At 42.7% G+C, this 19,256-nt stretch overlaps 1 protein-coding gene across 4 annotated transcripts in view; it reads left to right on the top strand.

The window, feature by feature from the left end:
* LOC110521551 (breast cancer anti-estrogen resistance protein 3) overlaps positions 1-19,256 on the top strand; it is a 93,148-nt gene that overhangs the window by 48,993 nt on the left and 24,899 nt on the right. For 2 of the 4 annotated variants that reach the window (XM_021599165.3, XM_036969087.2), the window contains 2 exons: positions 1,142-1,499; positions 14,813-14,855. In XM_021599165.3, the coding sequence (XP_021454840.2) occupies positions 1,142-1,499; positions 14,813-14,855 (401 nt within the window). Of the gene's footprint in view, positions 1-1,141; positions 1,500-7,261; positions 7,740-14,812; positions 14,856-19,256 lie in introns of those variants that run through there. The other 2 variants (XM_090231542.1, XM_090231543.1) reach the window with 2 other exon arrangements.

The following is a 19,256-nucleotide window of genomic DNA, read 5'->3' as shown; positions in this document are numbered from 1 at the left end:
CTGGTCACCAGCAAAAGTACAGTGAAGGCACCAGCAAAAACACAGCGAAGACAGCAGCAAAAACACAGTTAAGGCTGGTCACTGGCAAAAACACAGTGAAGGCTGGTCACCAGCAAAAACACAGTGAAGGATGGTGACCAGTCTTGTCTAGGCTGTTTTTTAGTGCCAGGCGATCTTAACCAAAGGTTTTCTTTATCTTCCATCACCACAAAATTGTATTTGAATGAAGACCGCAGGCTTTATCCTCAGTTGACCCCTTACAGTATGATAATCAAACAACCTAAATTACAGCTAAACCCTGAGATGATTGACATACCATTTTGTTTTACACTCACTCCCCTTCACATGCCACGTCAAGTTTAAGAAATGAGACAGGTTATGAATAATCCTGTGCTGCTGCTCTTTGAGGAGCAGGTGAGGAAACAGCAGCAGCAACAACAAGTGACGTCATCCCCTCTCTGCTGAGGAGGGAATTTGGTTTCTCTGCTTGTTAAGCATGTTAAGGAGTTGGCTGGAGGCAACAGATAAAAGCAGAAAGCTGAGCAGAAAAGCTTCTCGGCTTAGAAAGAAGTCTTTATTTCATTGTCCAATTAGAGGCGTAGTGGTCCAAACTGAGGTAAACATGTTTTTGGAGAAGACCGAGAACAAGAGATCCCTATCTGCTGTTGTGTTGTCAGAGTCAGACTGGCTGGTGGTTCACTGATAGCCTGGAGTTGTGTCTCCATGCTCCTTGCTGTTCCTCTCTCTCTGGGTGGTTGTATGGAGAGGGAGGGATCATCAGTGGAACTATGACTTGGATAAATGAAGGATGGTGGTCTCTGTGCCATTGGCATCATTTCAGTGTACTTACGTATATAACATGATCTTAACATATCCAGTAGCAATGCCATTGTCACTGTACTGTACTATACTGACAGCTTAAGAGGAAAGGCACGCACGTAAATGTTGCCACCCATCTTGTGCATCAGCAGCACCTGTTTACTGTCCCAGACACCATGTCTCTGTGATATTGTCATAACAAGGAGAAAACACAGTCGTCTGCGATAACCAGCCTTATATAACCTCTAGGTGGAAGTAGGTCCTCAGTCCACTCTTCCTGCCATCTGTTCTGATGTGTGTCTCTCTCTTTCTTCCCTCTCAGAGCTGAGGATGATGGCGGAGGGGAAGTTTGCCAGTCTGCCCAGGAATATGCACATGGGCGTGGGCAGCAGGCCGTGTCCCCTGGCCTCCTCCATGGACCTGCTGACCTCCAGGCCTGCAGTACCAGAGCTGCCCCAGGCCGGATACCACAGTGTCTCCATCCATGGCACTCTGCCTAGGAGGAAGAAAGGGTCCCCAGCCCCTGCCCAGGGCCCTGCCCGCTCCTGGGACATGTACAGCCACATGGGCACCCTTCCCCACCCGGCCCGCACCCGCCTGCCCTCCTCGCCACTCATTCACAACATCATAGAGGAACACCAGCCTTACCATACAGGGAGGGAAGGCCGCTCTGCATACAGGTACAGACACACATCCTTTAATGCTCCAGTGCTATGCTTTATATTTAGGACTAGTTTAGGACTACCTTGGCAGCAGCTAATAAGAGTCCTAATAAATACTAAATACTACATTTTCCTTTGTTCATATCACGCAATCTAAAAGAAAGGGTTATGTTTTGTAAAATAAGACACTTAGGGGTCACTCTTCAAAGCTACTTGAGTACTGTGCTACTATCACCCCCCTGACTGACTGAGACTACTTCACTCTGAAATAGTGTCCCAGCTCAAGCGTCTGTCATGGTAAGCAGGTCAGCTGAGATCTAATCCGTGAGCAGCACATGTTAGCACTAGCCTCTCTGCTACTGTCTGTCATATCCCTCAGGCTCTGTTGAGTCACTGCATTGCAGCTTCACTCTGGCCCCCTCTAGATGTTATCCGGGGCTTGGGCCTTCCTCCTCCCCACAGCACCTTGCACTCACTACTGAAACACAACAGTGTCAGACTGCTGATAGGGCTAGCTTGATCTTAGATAACACAGAAAGGGAAGGTAGAAGTTCCACAGCATCAATTCATGTGATTAGCCCAGAAAGCTGTGGGCAGAGACATAATAAAACATACACACATCTCACAGAGATGGAGTGACGGGAAGGCTTCTGTTTAGGGTGATATAAACCACCCAACACAACAACAAAGCTTGTCTCTAGTTGAGAGATATAGGCCCAGACAGCCCTGGCTGTGAGTTAGATCCTGTGTGGCAGAGTCTTAAAGTGGCACTCCAGTCTCCTTTTCACCTCATTTAACACCTGATTTACTTAACAAAAGGCACATCTCAATAGGTTGTCCAGGCAAATCATTACATAGCACAAGTGGGGGGGGGCTTTCATCTTTTGTTCTCTATTGCTCCTTTAATGTTCCTTAAGCAACGGGGAGTCCAATGACATCATGGATTCCCATCAGACCAACTCATTGAATGCCCTACTCCTTGAAGTATGCAGTTGTGTAAAAAAATATATATATTTTTTGCTCAAACATTGTTTTTACCCTTTAGTGTGTGAAAGTAACTGTATTTATACTTGGGATATCACTTTTTAACAGTAAAAGTTTTTTTGAAATCACTGAAGGATGTCTTTATGTGACACTGTAGACCAGAGCAACCCAGCAGCGCGGGACAGAATGAAACACAGCCCCCCTCTTTAGACGCGCTCTGAGCAGGCAGATAGAATATGTCTGGGCCTGGGTGGAGGAAGTGGGTCGGGGTGCGAGGGGGGTGTTAATTAGAACTGAAAAGGCTGCGTCCATCCCTTGACATTTGAAGGTTATCTAATATTGGTCTAGTATTTCATCCCCATAAAGCTGGTGAGGTTAGTGAAGGTAAAATCTAGACAAAGGGAAAGAGAATAAATTAGCCACTGGTTTCCATAACAACCTCCATTCTGGCACTATGGGATACACAGTGGAGGTGAAGAGGAACAACAAGGGTAGAGGACTGTCTGACTCAGCAAAGTGAGGGGAGGAGGGAGAGAGAGAGAGAGAGGAGGAGGGAGGGAGAGATGGTGAGAGAGGGAGGCAGAGGAGGGTTAGAGAGGTACTGAAGAGAGCCCTGAGGTGTAGTGTCTTCTTCAGAACATTGCACGTCCTAATATTTATATATTTATTTTACTTTTAGATTTGTGTGTATTGTTGTGAATTGTTAGACACTACTGCACTGTTGGAGCTAGGAACACAAGCATTTCGCTACACTCGCAATAACATCTGCTAAATATGTGTATGTGACCAATAACATTTGATTTGAACAGGGGATCCTGTGGCATTAAGTACACAGCCCAGAGTCCAGCTGTAGTGTATCCGATTGTGGCTGCTGCTGTAACTCTAGACACTGATGTGGGGACATGGATGAAGGCTAACAGAACACTATAAAAGCTTTAGTTCTTAGGGACCCATTCTGCCTGCACTGTGCTGCCTGCTACAGGACAGGACTGCAGCCCCATTGTGTCTATCTTAAGGCCACTGGTTGACTGGTTGTGGCTGGCTAGAGGGGGAGATTTCAGGATTACTCAAAGGTCTTTGTCCTGTTCTGTTATGAAAAGATAGGTCTGTCCTTAACTTCAGATGGGAGGATATGCCACTCTATCATCTCTTTTCATGGAGATTACATGAGTGAATGACCACTTCATTTCTGCTCACTGAACTACTTGGATAATTGTTGTTCCATGGATATTGTACATGTTTTAAATAAACCTATGTTTCTTTGTGCTGACCTGTTAGTCTCCCTGACTGTCTGTTGACCCTTGCCCCAGACAGTGCTCCATCCTTCAGTGACACGCTACTTAATCAGTGTTTATTCTGTATCGATGACACTATCTGGATTGATCCACAAAGGGAGACATTTTTCAGGTGACCCCTGACCTCAGTCTGTCTGTGTGCGTATGTATAAGCCAGATAGCCCCTATAACCCAGGGCTCACTCACTTTGCTCCAGGGAGAGATAGACAGTTCTGGCTGCGGTGTGCCTGCAAATCCTTTACGAGTTGGTCTCAGGTTGAGCTGGAGAGGAGATTTACAGCCTCGTAGAGGAGATGAAAGGGCTGATTAAAGTTGGAGCTGGCCGTGAGCTCAGAATCTAGACTGACCTGAGCTTCTCTGTTTGTTCTGTTGAGAAATGGGCTGCTGCTGAGTTTGTGCCAGACCCCTGTATGGTAACAGGCAAGGCTGGAGAATGGGGAAAAGTGGTGGAGGTAAAACAAAAAAAAGTGAAGAGTGTTTTTCCAGATATCTGACTGCCAGGGTCAGTTCTGAATAAACCACTCTGATCCAAAACAAAAACATGGAGCTGCAGCTGCAGTATGTACAGTACATTGATAGGACCATGTGGGTAGGCGAATAGACATCACACACACCACATTCTTTCAAGGGACATATTGTTGTTTTCCGGCCATGCCAAGGCTATCCTCAGGATCACAACAGAGATAAATCATGATGCCAGGCCTCGATGTTTCCAAGGACGCAGTGCGCTAACCCGAATCCAGGAAAAATATGCTATTGTTATGATCAAATCATGCTGTGGTTGGTTAGGTACAGTGAACCTTCAATTCCAATATCAAACACAGCCACAGAACAAACATTTACTGTACACCATCATTTGTATTGATTGGCTGTGGGACGCTTCTAAGCCAATCACAGTGTACACACTATAATTCCTGTCAGTGTGTTTGTAGTTCTGTTTATAATGTTCACCCAGCCCAGACCATCAGGTGCTGGTTCTGCTTTTGGAAGGCTGCTGCTACTTGTCCTTCTCCCCAGCTGAACCAGCCAGCAGGAGGCTGAGGGACAGAACATGTTCTATCTGAGGGGACACACACCTGCTGCTACCCTGTAAAATAAAGAGATTTATCCGACTCACCCTGGGCCAATCATTCACACCCCTTCACCTCCCCCAGTTTCTCCTGTATTAACTATTCCATGGCCAGATGGTCACTCAGTGTGAGTAGTATATGTATGCATTTATTAATGAAAATTACTTCAATAAGGTGACTTGATTGAAGTTATGTTGTGCCCCGTAGAGTGCTGATTCACTGTACTATACGTGTAAAAGTTGAGGGATTTGCCAATAGAGTCACACTGCCCCTTGAGTCAGTAATGTGCATGTGCCTTAGGCGTCCAGAACAACCTTTGACTCTTCTGTAAGGCTGAGGGAGTGTTGCATGTCAAGTGCCCCTCTCTCTCAGTCAGTCAGTCAGAGAAGGGGAGGTTGTGTGCGAAAAATCCAATTATAGCCAGGTCGTCTGTGTGTGACCTGGCCTGTCCTTGTCCTTGGCTTGACTGAGATCCATTTGAACTTGAGGTTTGAGGAAAGTCAGTGGTTTTGTAGGGTACACATTTTCTCTCTGCGAAACGATGCAGCTGTGGTTTGGCTGACACTCAACCGCTCAGAGGGAGAGGCTCTTTGGCTGGCCTGCGGCCTCGCTCATCCTCTTTCTGTGAAAAATAATCAAATCTCCACTATGCCTCCCAACATCTCTGTTCTCTAGCCTCTCAGACCCAAGAGGTTGGGGATATATTGTATGTCCTGAAAGATACCAACGCACAGTGAACTGTATGATATCACCGTACTGTGAACTGCATGATACCACCACACTGTGAACTGCATGATACCACTGCTCTGCGAACTGTATGATACCACCACACTGTGAACTGTATGATACCACGTACTGTGAACTGTATGATACCACCACACTGTGAACTGTATGATACCACCTCACTGTGAACTGTATGATACCACCACACTGTGAACTGTATGATACCACATACTGTGAACTGTATGATACCACCACACTGTGAACTGTATGATACCACCTCACTGTGAACTGTATGATACCACCACACTGTGAACTGTATGATACCACCACACTGTGAACTGTATGATACCACCACACTGTGAACTGTATGATACCACCTCACTGTGAACTGTATGATACCACCACACTGTGAACTGTATGATACCACGTACTGTGAACTGTATGATACCACGTACTGTGAACTGTATGATACCACCACACTGTGAACTGTATGATACCACTGCTCTACGAACTGTATGATACCACCACACTGTGAACTGTATGATACCACGTACTGTGAACTGTATGATATCACCACACTGTGAACTGTATGATACCACCTCACTGTGAACTGTATGATACCACCACACTGTGAACTGTATGATACCACCACACTGTGAACTGTATGATATCACCACACTGTGAACTGTATGATACCACCACACTGTGAACTGTATGATATCACCACACTGTGAACTGTATGATACCACGTACTGTGAACTGTATGATACCACTGCTCTACGAACTGTATGATACCACCACGTACTGTGAACTGTATGATACCACGTACTGTGAACTGTATGATACCACCACACTGTGAACTGTATGATACCACTGCTCTGTGAACTGTATGATATCACCGTACTGTGAACTGTATGATATCACCACACTGTGAACTGTATGATATCACCACACTGTGAACTGTATGATACCACCACACTGTGAACTGTATGATACCACCACACTGTGAACTGTATGATACCACCACACTGTAAACTGTATGATACCACCACACTGTGAACTGTATGATATCACTACATTGTGAACTGTATGATACCACCACACTGAACTGTATGATACCACCACACTGTGAACTGTATGATACCACCACACTGAACTGTATGATACCACCACACTGTGAACTGTATGATATCACCACACTGTGAACTGTATGATACCACCGTACTGTGAACTGTATGATATCACTACATTGTGAACTGTATGATATCACCACACTGTGAACTGTATGATACCACCGTACTGTGAACTGTATGATATCACCACACTGTGAACTGTATGATACCACCACACTGTGAACTGTATGATATCACTACATTGTGAACTGTATGATACCACCACACTGTGAACTGTATGATACCACCACACTGTGAACTGTATGATACCACCACACTGAACTGTATGATACCACCACACTGTGAACTGTATGATACCACCACACTGTGAACTGTATGATACCACCACACTGTAAACTGTATGATACCACCACACTGTGAACTGTATGATACCACCACACTGTGAACTGTATGATACCACCACACTGTGAACTGTATGATACCACCACACTGTGAACTGTATGATATCACCACACTGTGAACTGTATGATACCACCACACTGAACTGTATGATACCACCACACTGTTAACTGTATGATACCACCACACTGCGAACTGATTGGGATGTTACCTAACACTGTAGCTGTAGTTGTTGAGTAACAAGGCCAGCTCTTTATTCGGAGGGAGTGACTTCAGAGCTGAACCAGCCAGCGCAGCAGCCTGCCTGTGTTGTGTTGTGTTCCTCTGAGGTGGTGTGACATACAACCACCCACTCACCCTGCTGAAAGAAAAGCCAGGTTATTGTGTGGGCTGACATGAAAGAATATGCAGAGGAGAGAAAGTTCAGTTCTCCCAAGTTCAGTGAGTAGATGAGACGCGGTCGTACAGAAGCTAAATGGAGAAAGAGGTGAGAGGAGCTGTTTAAGAGCTAGTGGCCGACGCTGAACTTCTCAGGATGCAGCAAACATCCTCTTTCCAGTTGACTTTATTCGCCACCGTATTTCCTGCTGCATTCACGCCCTGTTCAGAACATTAGGGAAAAAAGGAAAGACCAAGGGCCATCAACGTAGTTTGGTGAGTTACTTTTAGATTGTAATCTTACTGTAAATTCTTTGGTTTGGATACCTGTTCGCTTAGCCAACATTTTGTATGGAATAAGGGGCAACATTCGACTGTTTTCTATTCCACAGAGGCTCTTCTTAAAACACTTTTTTTGAACACATATTTATTAGTTCCAAATTAACAATTACAGAAATACATGGATTTCTTTATTTCCACACATACCCCACCAACCCAAAGAGACAAAAGCATAACAACCAAACATTCACAGACACATTTCTACTAATAAAAATACATAAAAAGTATTATATTCAGTCGTAGATAATGCAGATTACGCTTCGACTATAGCCAATATTCGCCTAATATTCACCTTCCAATTCTTCTAAAATATCACTGGTTTGCAAAAAGTCACAAAACAGATCCCAAATATCATGAAACTCTGGGGCTTTCTTTTTCACTATATAAGTACATTTTTCAAGAGCCAGGATTGACACAAATTATTTTAACCAATGACCAAGTGAGGGTGAACTGACATACTTTCAGTGCAGAGCAATTGAAAGTCTAGCTTGTAATAGACAGAGATCAACCATTTTCTTCTCTTTCCTATGTAAAGAGAAATTCCCTGGGTAAAGATTTAGGATGCAAAGTTTAGGGATTAATGGTATTGGGGTAGAGGTAATCTCAGAGATATAGTGCAGTACTGAGCTCCAAAACTTTTGTATTTCAGCACATTCCCACAGGCAATGATCCAAGGTGCCTAAATGCATGTCACATTTAACACAGGTCTGGGATATTAGGGTCAAATATGTGGAGTTTAACAGGTGATATATTTTCTCATTATCAAATTGTATTGCAACAATCTCAGGCAGGTGTTTATTGTCTGTATCTGAACTCTAGAGCATATCCTACCCCTGTCCTCTGCTGAAATATCTTCCTGCATATCTTGTATCCACTGAAGTCTCTTACTATCAGAGTTTATGAGTATCTACCATTTTCCCATATAGTGACTCTCCCATAACACACACTAACAGAGAGAGTTTCTAAAGTGGTCAAAGGACGTTGTAGGGACGATTGTTTTAGACTGGAACAAAATAAATCTTCTCAATTGTAAGTATTTGAAAAAAGGCTTTTGTGGTAAGCTAAATCTTTCATTTATTTCTTCAAACGACATGAGCCCTTTTTAATTGAATAAATCCATTACTTTAACAATACAATTTCTTGGCCATTCTTTAAACCCCAAGTCATTTTTAATAGGTGTGAAATTGTCATTGCCCCAAATTGGTGTAAAACTGGATAATACAGGGGATTCGCCCAGATATTGCTGTACTTCAGGCCACATAGTTAGGATGTTTTTAACAAAGGGATTAGTAGTATTCTTCTTTAGCTTCTTAAAGGGAGCAGAGTACAAATATCCATACAGAGTTAAGCCTTTTGTGGACAGCATTTCAGTCTGCAGCCTGGGTAAGTATGGTTTCTTGGAGAACCAAAACATTGCAGCCCTAAGTTGTGCAGACCAGTAATACCACTGTAGGTGTGGAAGTTGCAACCCCCCTCTGTCATAGGGCAAATAAAGAAGAGAAAGTCTAAGCCTTGGTTTTCTGTTGCTTCAGATCAAATTTGAGAGTATCTTTCTGATCTTTGTGAAAAAATAAAGGTGGTGGAGCCAGAGGAATTGATTGAAATAAATAAAGAAATTTGGACAGAATATTTATCTTAATGATATTTATTTGACCAATAATAGATATAGGCAATGATGTCCATCTGTTGATGGATTCTGTTACACTCGTTACCATGGGTTCATCATTTGTTGAAGTCAAGGAGCCAATTTCTGGTGTGATTTTAATACCAATATATGTGAAACCTTGTTCTGTATTCACAAATGGATGCTGTACAACTGGATTCAGTCTCTCTTGCTTGTTGAGGAAAAGGATAGAAGAGGTTTAAAGTTGTATTAACTTTAAATCCAGAAACCTGACCAAAGTTATTAATTATATTGGAGAGGGAAGAGATATAATTCTTTAGATCTGTTAAGAATAAGAGGGTATCATCTGCATACATGTTCAGAATCCAATGTTTTAATTCCACTAATTGACAGGTGGGACCTTACTGCAATGACAAAGGGTTCTATAGCTAAAATAAAGAGTATTGGACTGGCCGGACATCCTTGTCTCGTACCTCGAAAAATCATAAAAGGTTGTGAAATCAAGTTGTTAGTGGCAACTTCTGCAGTGGGGTCGGTATATAATATCTTAATCCATTTACGGAAGTAGTTCCCAAACCCAACTCTCTTAATTAAGCACTTCAAATAAATAAGACCACTCAACTCTATGGAATGCCTTCTCTGCATCATGTGAGAGTATGACAGTATCAGGGGACCCTTCACATGTGCACTATGTTTAGTACTCACCTCACATTGTGAAAACCTTGACGGTTTTTCACAAAGTCATTTTGGTCTTTGTGTGTTAGAAATGGGAGCACTCTATCCAATCTCCTGGCTAAAGCTTTGGCAATAATTTTTGAGTCAGAGTTCAGAAGAGAAATCAGTTTAACTTTCACATTTTGTTGGGGATTTATCAGGCTTCTGAATAAGAGTGATTCAAGCACTCCTTAGAGAGAGGTGGAAACAACCTTGCTGAGAGGATTCAGCATGCATATCCAAAAGTGGATCTGGAAGTTTGTCCTTAAATATCTACTAGGAGAATCATCTGGACCTGCCGCTTTACCTCCCTTCATATTAGAAATAGCATCAGATATTTCAACACCATTCAATTCCTTTCCAGATCCAATTTTGTGTCTTCTGAAATAGAGGGAAAATCAAGACCATCCAAAAATGATGTCTGATTAGTTAAGTTAAGATTCAGAGTTGTAAAGTGTGTTGTAGTAGGAAGCAAATGTTTGGTTTATTTCTACAGGATCCATTGATAATTGTCCTTGGAAATTAGGAATTCAATTAATGGCTTTGTCTGAATTTAACTTCTTAATGCACCAGGCCAGCAATTTGCCATGTTTTTCACCTTGATCACAGAAGGACTGTTTCAGCCTTGTTAGGCTGTTTGCAGCCTTTGAGGTGGAAAGTTCTTCATACTGAGCTTTAAGAGTAAATAATTATTTGTTTACTTCTAGTGAGGTATCCAAAAAAGCTTCCCTCTCCAATTCTCTGATTTTGCTGTCCATCGCTCTCATTTTCAGATGTAATTGATTTGATTTGAAACTGGTAAAACGTATAATTTGCCCCCTAATATAGGCTTTGAAAGCCTCCCATCTGGTACTCGCTGAGGTTTGGTCAGTGTTCAATGTAAAATATACATCTATATGCACTCCAACGTAACGTAAGAAGTCTGGGTCCTGTAACCATCTGGGATGCAAACATCATCTAGAGGATCCTTTTACTAGTTTTGTATCCCTTTAGAATAATGACACAGGAGAATGGTCACTCAAAACAATACTATTATATCCACGTCCTGCTACATTGGGAAGCAATGAGCAATAAACTAAAAAGTAGTCTATACTACTTAGTCCTCCAAGGTTAATTAAAATAGATTTAAGTCCGTAATGAAATGCTGTAATGTCTTTCTACTCTGCGAGTGGGAAGTGTCTAAACCAGAGGAGCAAGCTAGATGAGGATCAAGAGTGCAATTAAAACCCCCTGCTATTATGACTTTATTAGGAAGGGAGGCTATCAATAGAAATACATTCCTAAAGAATTTGGGAATAGCATCATTAGGACCATCAACATTAACCAGATTAATACACCCATTCAAAAGAGTTCCCTGTTAAAAATCTATCTAACTGCTGTATCAGTTATAATATTTTCCACTTGAAACGGAACAAATTTGTGAATTAAAACCATAACACCACGAGAATGAGAGGAGAAACAGGATGCTTTTACTTGGCCTCGCCATCTCCTGCGTACTTTAAGTAGCTCGTCCTTAAACACGTGAGTTTCTTGTAGGAACACAATAGATGAATGAAGTTGTTTAAGCCTAGTAATAACCTGTTTAAAGCTTGGATAGTTTACAAACTCTACAGACATTCCCCAAAGTAAAATTAAGGTTGACATTTGAAGTAATTTATCCGAAGATGTAAACATGGAATAAGCTATAGCATAAAGATGTAAAGATCTGTTGGAACAAACAAACATAAATCTATCCTAACAGTAAAACACTGAACACCATTCCCTTGTCTCCCTAACCGAGACACCCATCGCTTCCTCTCCAACCTCCCCCTAACCGTAGAGTGTAGCCTGGTGGACGACTGATCCGTTAAAGGGAGCAGTCTAACCTAAGCGACCCTAAATAAAACAGTGTCTCCTACCGTCTCTCTGCCATTACTCCTCACGAACAAAACAAAAGGCCCATCTTGCAAGATGTTATGTGAAATATCACAACAAAACACATATCTAGCAAGATGATATGTGAAATACGGTATCACGTAGTATTCGTTTGAAAAGTAGCAAACAATAGCTCCACCTAAAACAGTAATGCTAGTCAGTGAAGCCTGGCTAACGCTAACGTTAAAGTATGGACAGTCCAAAATAGCTAGTAGCTACCATGTAACAAAATGGCCCATACATATAGCATTAACGTAGTATACCATGATAAGTTTATAAACCAAAAAAAGTATCAAAGATCAGAAATTAACAGGCTATGTGAGAAAAAAAATATACCCTTGAATATGTGCTACATTACCCAAAGGCCCCAGCACATGATGTAGAAGTCAGGCTTGCACATGAGTGTCTTCATATAAAGTAGTCCCAATACTTCTCGGTAATGCAGGATGAATGAATAAGGTCCCGATGTGTCCATTGACATGGAGCTAAACATCTTCATCAGCATTTTGGGGCAGCAGGGTAGCCTAGTGGTTAGAGTGTTGGGCCAGTAACCAAAAGGTTGCTAGATTGAATCTCCAAGCTGACAAGGTAAAAATCTGTCGTTCTGCCCCTGAATGAGGCAGTTAACCCACTGTTCCTAGGCTGTCATTGTAAATAAGAATTTGTTCGTAACTGACAAGCCTAGTTAAATAAAGGTTAAAGAAAACATTTGACAGTGTTTTATGTAATCCAATGGAAGAGAATTATCAACTTAACATAAATAAACTTAAACATGACATCCAATGTTCAATGGACAGCTATCTTGCCTGTCATATTGAAGAAACTGAGCTAAGTGATGAGCACATACAGGCTACAAATATTATAAGAAAACTGAGTGGGCTAGCTCATCATATTATTCACTTAACTGTTATGCTAGCTACAGTACTACAGTAGCAGTTAATAAATTAGTTATTGTTAGTTAGCTTGCCAACAGTCACATAATCCAAGCGGGTTTAATTCTCCATAGTCCAGAGTGGTGGTAAACTTCACAGCTACAACATGACTAGGAAGAAGATTTATGTTATATGCCATGGATGAACGCCTCGGTTTGAGAGGGAGATTCAAACTCGTGTGACCATCCATTGTCGGTCAGATATTCCATGAACAATGTTGAGGGACCTGAGCTGGTTGTTTGACCCTGTCGTAGCCTTTTCCTTTTCGGCGGAGAACCGCAGATAGGTCAGGAAAGAACAAGATCTCTTTGTCCCCGTATATCACCTTGCCCATAGCCCTGGCTTTCCGCATCACTCGGACTTTGTCTTGAAAGTTGAGAAACTTAATGTTAAGGACTCAAGGAGAGGGATGGTTTCTCTGGCCTGAAGGAGCAGGAAGCAGATGGGCTCTTTCAACTCATTGGGGCCGGACAACTTTCCGTACCCCTTGCGCATTGAAAGAGCACATCAGCTTCCAAGAGAGAGAGAGCGAGAAATGCAACTGCGTCACCATTTGCCACTTTTTCAAGTAGATTAACCAGTCTCAAATTAGACCTCCTGTGGTGGTTCTCGAGTTTAGTTTTGAAGTAAGATCCGCCACCTGTTTATCCAACTTTTCGGTCGTTGTTTTGACAGAGCCGACAGTATCTTCCACCATGCAAATGTGTTCCTCTGCTTCGTCCAAGTGCGTGAAGTAGGCTTGAAGGTCACTTTTAACCTCACTAATCCCTGTTAGGACACCTTTGTGTTTTGCGGAAAAGTCCGCCCTCATGGCAGAGATTGCTTCCAAAACCCCTTAGTTCTGGTTCTGGTTGTCTACTTTGCTGGTTGTCATGTCGGACTTGTGATGTGAGGAGCTTGTAGGTCTTGCTGGGTTAGTAGAGCTGGCTGAATTAGCAGGGCTAACTGGCCTACCCTGGACCATGTTGCCAATGCGAGATGTTCTTCTTGTTTTAGGAGGACTATGTTTAAGTCGATTCATAATGGATGTAGATACGCCTGAAATTGTCCAAGAAAATTGATGTTCATGTTACCAGGATTAAAAATAAGAGATCAAAATAAGTTTAGCCGAAATTGTCAGGAGAGTACTAAAAACACATCCTCCCAGTTCAATGCCATAATATGATGTTTGTGTTTTTTCCCTTCACAATCTTTATGGGAAAAGAGGTGAAAGGCTCAAGGAATTAATTCCCCCCCTGTAAGGCCTCTGCATCAAGGGTTTAGATTAAACTACTCTTTAATCACACAAAACAGAATATTGGAGAAAAAAGTAGAGTAGAGAGGCAGAACTAAAAAAAACAGAATGTTTAGCAGAACCCTAAGGGGGCATCGTCTCGTCCTCAGGGATTTGAAATGAACTCCTCTCAGCCGTTAGAACTGATTTCTTCTCAAAATCCATTATGGACATCTTGAGGTGGTTCTGAGAATTTAGGGAGGACTAGCCCTGCTAATGACAGGGACAGTTTAAACCCCTTTTTCTCATCTAATGTAACAGAGAAAGGACTCATGTGGGAGTTTCTTACCCCTCTGTGAATTTGCCACTGAGGTCAGAAGAAGGGGACATGTGGCTGTGACTTGTGTGGGGGCTGGTTGGGTAGACAAGTGGGTGGCGGCGGGTGGTGTCTGAGCTTGCCACTCCTGTCAGAAAGGAGGTAGAATCTCAGTCAGCAGCCAGGATAGTAGCAGCAGCTCTGCAGACACAACACAGCACAGGGAGGGAGTGGATGGGACCAGCAGCAGCCAGTAGAAATGTGTTCACTCAACAGAACCCTGTCTCTTTTCCCCAGGGACCTCAGCAGCAGCATGGATCCCACCATGGAGTATGTCAAGGTAGGAACCCACTCAACCATTACACATCTGGCTGAGACACAGGGCTCAACAGGTGTCACTATTGTTTTGTTATCTCACTTTGTTTTTAAACCGATTCAGAAGCGGTCAGAAATATTGAGGTTTGATTCATCACTTATCTGAATGGTGTTTTAGTCAGGACTGACAAGACCAGTCATACAGGTTTATGTTTTCTACCAGACAACAAATACTGTAAGGACATAGTTCAGCTTTTTGAAGTTGATATGACACTAATTCCTACAAAACAGTTGAGACTAGTTTTGTTCACGAGATCAGTGAAATAGGGCAAGAATGCTAGTAGCGCTCAAGGACCTCTGACACAAGATGTTGATCTGACATCAAGGATATGAAGTGTCTTGGTTTATTTTTCCAGGATTTTAAAGAGATACAAAGAAAGATTAAGACAGTAAATATGTACAGTATATATGGAGAAGACATGATGTGTGTACAGTATGTGTGTGTGTGTGTGTACATGTGTACATGTCTGTGTTCGTGTGTTTGAGTTATAAGGCCTGATGATGTCATGTTTTGTAACGTACTATTCTTTTGACAAGAGGTTGAACTTTTTGTTCTCCAGACAGGTTGAGCATTCAGTTCAGAAAGTTTCGCTGTGTAAAAGTGTCCTCTTCAAGCTTTGTTTCCTGTGTAGACATCATCTAGTATACCCATTGGTTAGAGAGAGAAAGGGGCATTTGTTTGAAAAGGAGTGAAGATCCAGACGTAGCCCTCATAGGCTCTCAACTGTTACCGCAATGCCACAGGAAAACAGTAGGCAGACAGGAGACTGTAATCACTAGTTTTGTTGTGTTTTGTCTCAGAAGGAGCCACACTGTACTCATCTGTAGCTAAGGAGCTGAGTAACATCTTCAGTGGAGTAACGTCTCTTTGGTTAAAAAGTAGCAGAGACCACTTGGGTAGAAAGGAGTGTCTCTTAGATGGAAATGATGTGGAACACACAATGTTGCATTTCCACCAAGAAGAGAGACATTTCTCTTTAGACTTTTTTGAAATCTAGTGCTCTAAACGTTTGTATAGTACATGTTTAAGTAGCTAAGTAACTGATGTTAGCTCTAGCTATAATTCCTCTTTATGTAAGTTTGCTGTGAGCATAAATTATTCTACTCTCTAAGGGGGAAGCTGTCAAGAAGCCTCAAAAGGAAAAGGACGAGCGAGCGGTGGAAATGTCTAATACACTAATCTAATTTCTCTCCAGGCTACGAGGCACTTTGTCTCAGAAATAGGTCAACGTATCGACCAAATCATATTTCCTATTACCTTCACCTGTGTCCCTGCTCACTGTGATTGGGCTTGAGTGGTGACTGAGGTTTGTGTGTTCTGATACCACACGCCTGACAACTCTCTCACTCTCTTTCACACACATGCTCGTTCACCCACTCCTTCTCTTTTCCCCCTCACCCACTGTCACTAATACCCTGGGCTGCTTGCCTCATACGATAGGATGCTCTCAGGTCAGTGTGAAAAGCACACATAGTGGTTCTTCACATGCAGGTCAGGAGAGCAAACAGCTCTCATATCAGGTGCCATGGCAGCCTTTCATGAACACACACACAGCTCTGCTACCTCACTAGGGTAGTAGGCAATGTTCCCTATAAGCTGCGCCAGCTCCCCTTGGACAGATGAAATATCAGCCTGAGCAGAGATGCACGAGATTGAACTTCCCTTCACTTTCTAGAGTTTTCCTCTTTAGTTTACACTATTAACGTTTCACTCTACTGTGGGAATTGAATGAATAGTTGTGTCCAAACTTTTGACTGGTACTGTACACACATCTACACGCACGTACACTAACACACACACACACTAACATAAACATCAGCCCATCTGTAAATAGCCCATCAATCTACCTACCTAATCCCCATATTGTTTTATTTACTTTTCTGCTCTTTTGCACACCAGTATTTCTACTTGCACATCATCATCTGCTCATCTATCACTCCAGTGTTAAACTATAATTACTTCGCTACTATGGCCTATTTATTGCCTTACTTCCTCACGCCATTTGCACACACTGTATATAGAGTCTTTTTTTCTATTGTGTTATTGACTGTACGCTTGTTTTTTCCATGTGTAACTCTGTGTTGTTTTTTGTGTCTGCTTTGCTTTATCTTGGCCAGCTCACAGTTGTTAATGAGAACTTGTTCTCAACTGGCCTACCTGGTTAAATAAAGGTGAAATAAAAAAATAAACACACAGAGGTACACACACACACAAACTCTGTGGTGAGTATCACTAGATTCAGGGTAGTAAGTGTAGAGTTTCTCCTGTGGTGTTTAACCAACGCTAGAGAGGCCCGACGAAGCACAGCCCGCCTCCAACAGACTCATCCAACTGTGTTATTCTGGGCAGCCACAGTGCAGAGGACAGCAGGAGTACAGCAGACTAGAGCACCTCCTGTTAATATCTCTCCCATTGTTTTTGTTGGAGATCCAGCTGCTGTGTGTGGGGCCTTCCTGCTGAACTGCACTGTCTGGCCCAGGCCGTATATAACGCCCATGATACTTTATCCACTGTTACTGTGAGCTCCACACCTCAACACAGCCCATCCAGGTGTGTTTGTTTTTCCACCCAGCTGGGCCTTAACTGAACAAGCTATTTAAACAACAATGAATGTTTGCCACACATGAACAGGAAACATCAAAGGCCGATGTGCCAAAGTAATTTCCTGTGGGTAAGTGACCCGTGTTGCAACACGGAGCTGGTCAGGGTAATACCCACAATCCTACTGCAACCAACCACTGGGATAGTGGTTTAGGTGGGTGGACTAGAGACACAGAATGACTGAATGCTGCACCAGTGTAGCTTCAAACTGTTCTTTGTGAAAGTCTTGTTGTTTTGCCTCCAATTTCACATGGCTACTATCTTCAAAGCCAATCTAGAAGGCGGGAGAGTGGAAATTGTTCAAGAAAGACTCAATGCCTAAAAATACAACTTTTTTGCTGGATGGAGCCCAACTTCTCCCTCTGGGAGTGTGTGGTGTTTATGAGAAACAGGTTTTATATCATGGGCATGTGTCTACATGGATTAGATTGAGATTAACTGTCAGAGTGACTCAGAGACACAGTCACAAAGAGAAAAGGGTGTCAGATGAGGACAAAGGGCCAGGACCAGACACCTGCTACTCCAGTAGACTCTTCAGTCTAGTTTTGATTCACATTTGGTTGAGTTGTCAGCTAATGTGAGTTCAACGTGAAATCAACCAAAAAAAGTCACCATGTCATTGAATTTAGGTTCAAAATTGGGTGAAAAAAATTAAATGGCCTTACGTTGATGACCTTTTGCAAATCCAATGAGATTTCCACATTGATTCAGTGGCTGGAGTGTAGAAGAGAAGAGGGGTATAGCGTGAAAGACTGAGTGACCTAGTGAGAAGAATGGAAAGAGAGAGCATGAGAGTGAAAGAGAAGAACCGGAGGACAAGGAAAGACAGGATGGAGAACATCAGGCCTAGTGGATTGTTTGACCTGTTGGTCTCCCCGGGCCCCCGATGAAGGGATTTCTTTACTTCTTTTCACACGAGGCATTAACACAGCCTCTCTCTCTCTCTTCCTCTTAGAACCTGCTGAACAGTAAGCAGCTAACTGCTTATGAAAGAGCTTTAAAGGGAACAATGGCTCTCTGTGCCTCCTGTGAGATCTCCAGCCCTTGCTAAACACCAGATGAAGACCCTTTGGCCCTCCGTGTGGCCTGCACAGCACAGAACAGCACGCGCAGCCTGCAGAAATACACACAGAAATACACACCATATGTGACAGGCAGGGTGAGATCTGACAGTCTGACAACTCACCAGACTAGACAGCCTGTATGTAGGATTGCAGTCCTATCATCTTCATCAATACCAAGTAAATGAATTTGCCCAGCACGTAAAACGTTTTCTACTGCAAGGTCAAAGACTGTGGAGTTTAGGTGATCTTGCTGTAGATAAGGAGAATTGTGTTGCGTTCAGGGAAATAGTCAGCAGTGTCAATTTCCCGGGGGTTAGAGAGATTGACTTACCAATTTGAAGAAAGAAATTGCCAGAACTGCAAAGACATAAGTTTGGATTTCTCACAATACTTCTAAATAGGAACATTCATACATAATGTGCATATGGTGTGGCTAGGATATGCAGCACAGGTGTGATTGAGACGGACCGGACCAATTGCATTTCTTGGAAAATCAGATCAGCTCTTTTGACAATAATTGGGCATAAGATCCGAATTGGGCTGTCTGTGTAAATGCAGCCACAGAGTCCACAGTTCATACCACAATGTAAGAGAAATGGCAATCTCTAGTGGTTTGATTGAAGTACTACAGTATAATTTATTACACAGCAGAACAGCTGGACAGACAGTGTTGAAGTGCACCCATAATTCCAGTCAATCT

The sequence above is a fragment of the Oncorhynchus mykiss genome, chromosome 4 (assembly GCF_057628025.1).
Source record: "Oncorhynchus mykiss isolate SJ-2025 chromosome 4, ASM5762802v1, whole genome shotgun sequence".
In the NCBI taxonomy this organism is placed as follows: domain Eukaryota; kingdom Metazoa; phylum Chordata; class Actinopteri; order Salmoniformes; family Salmonidae; genus Oncorhynchus; species Oncorhynchus mykiss.
Note: the sequence above shows the minus strand (reverse complement) of the source record. Positions and strands in the feature narration are given on the sequence as shown.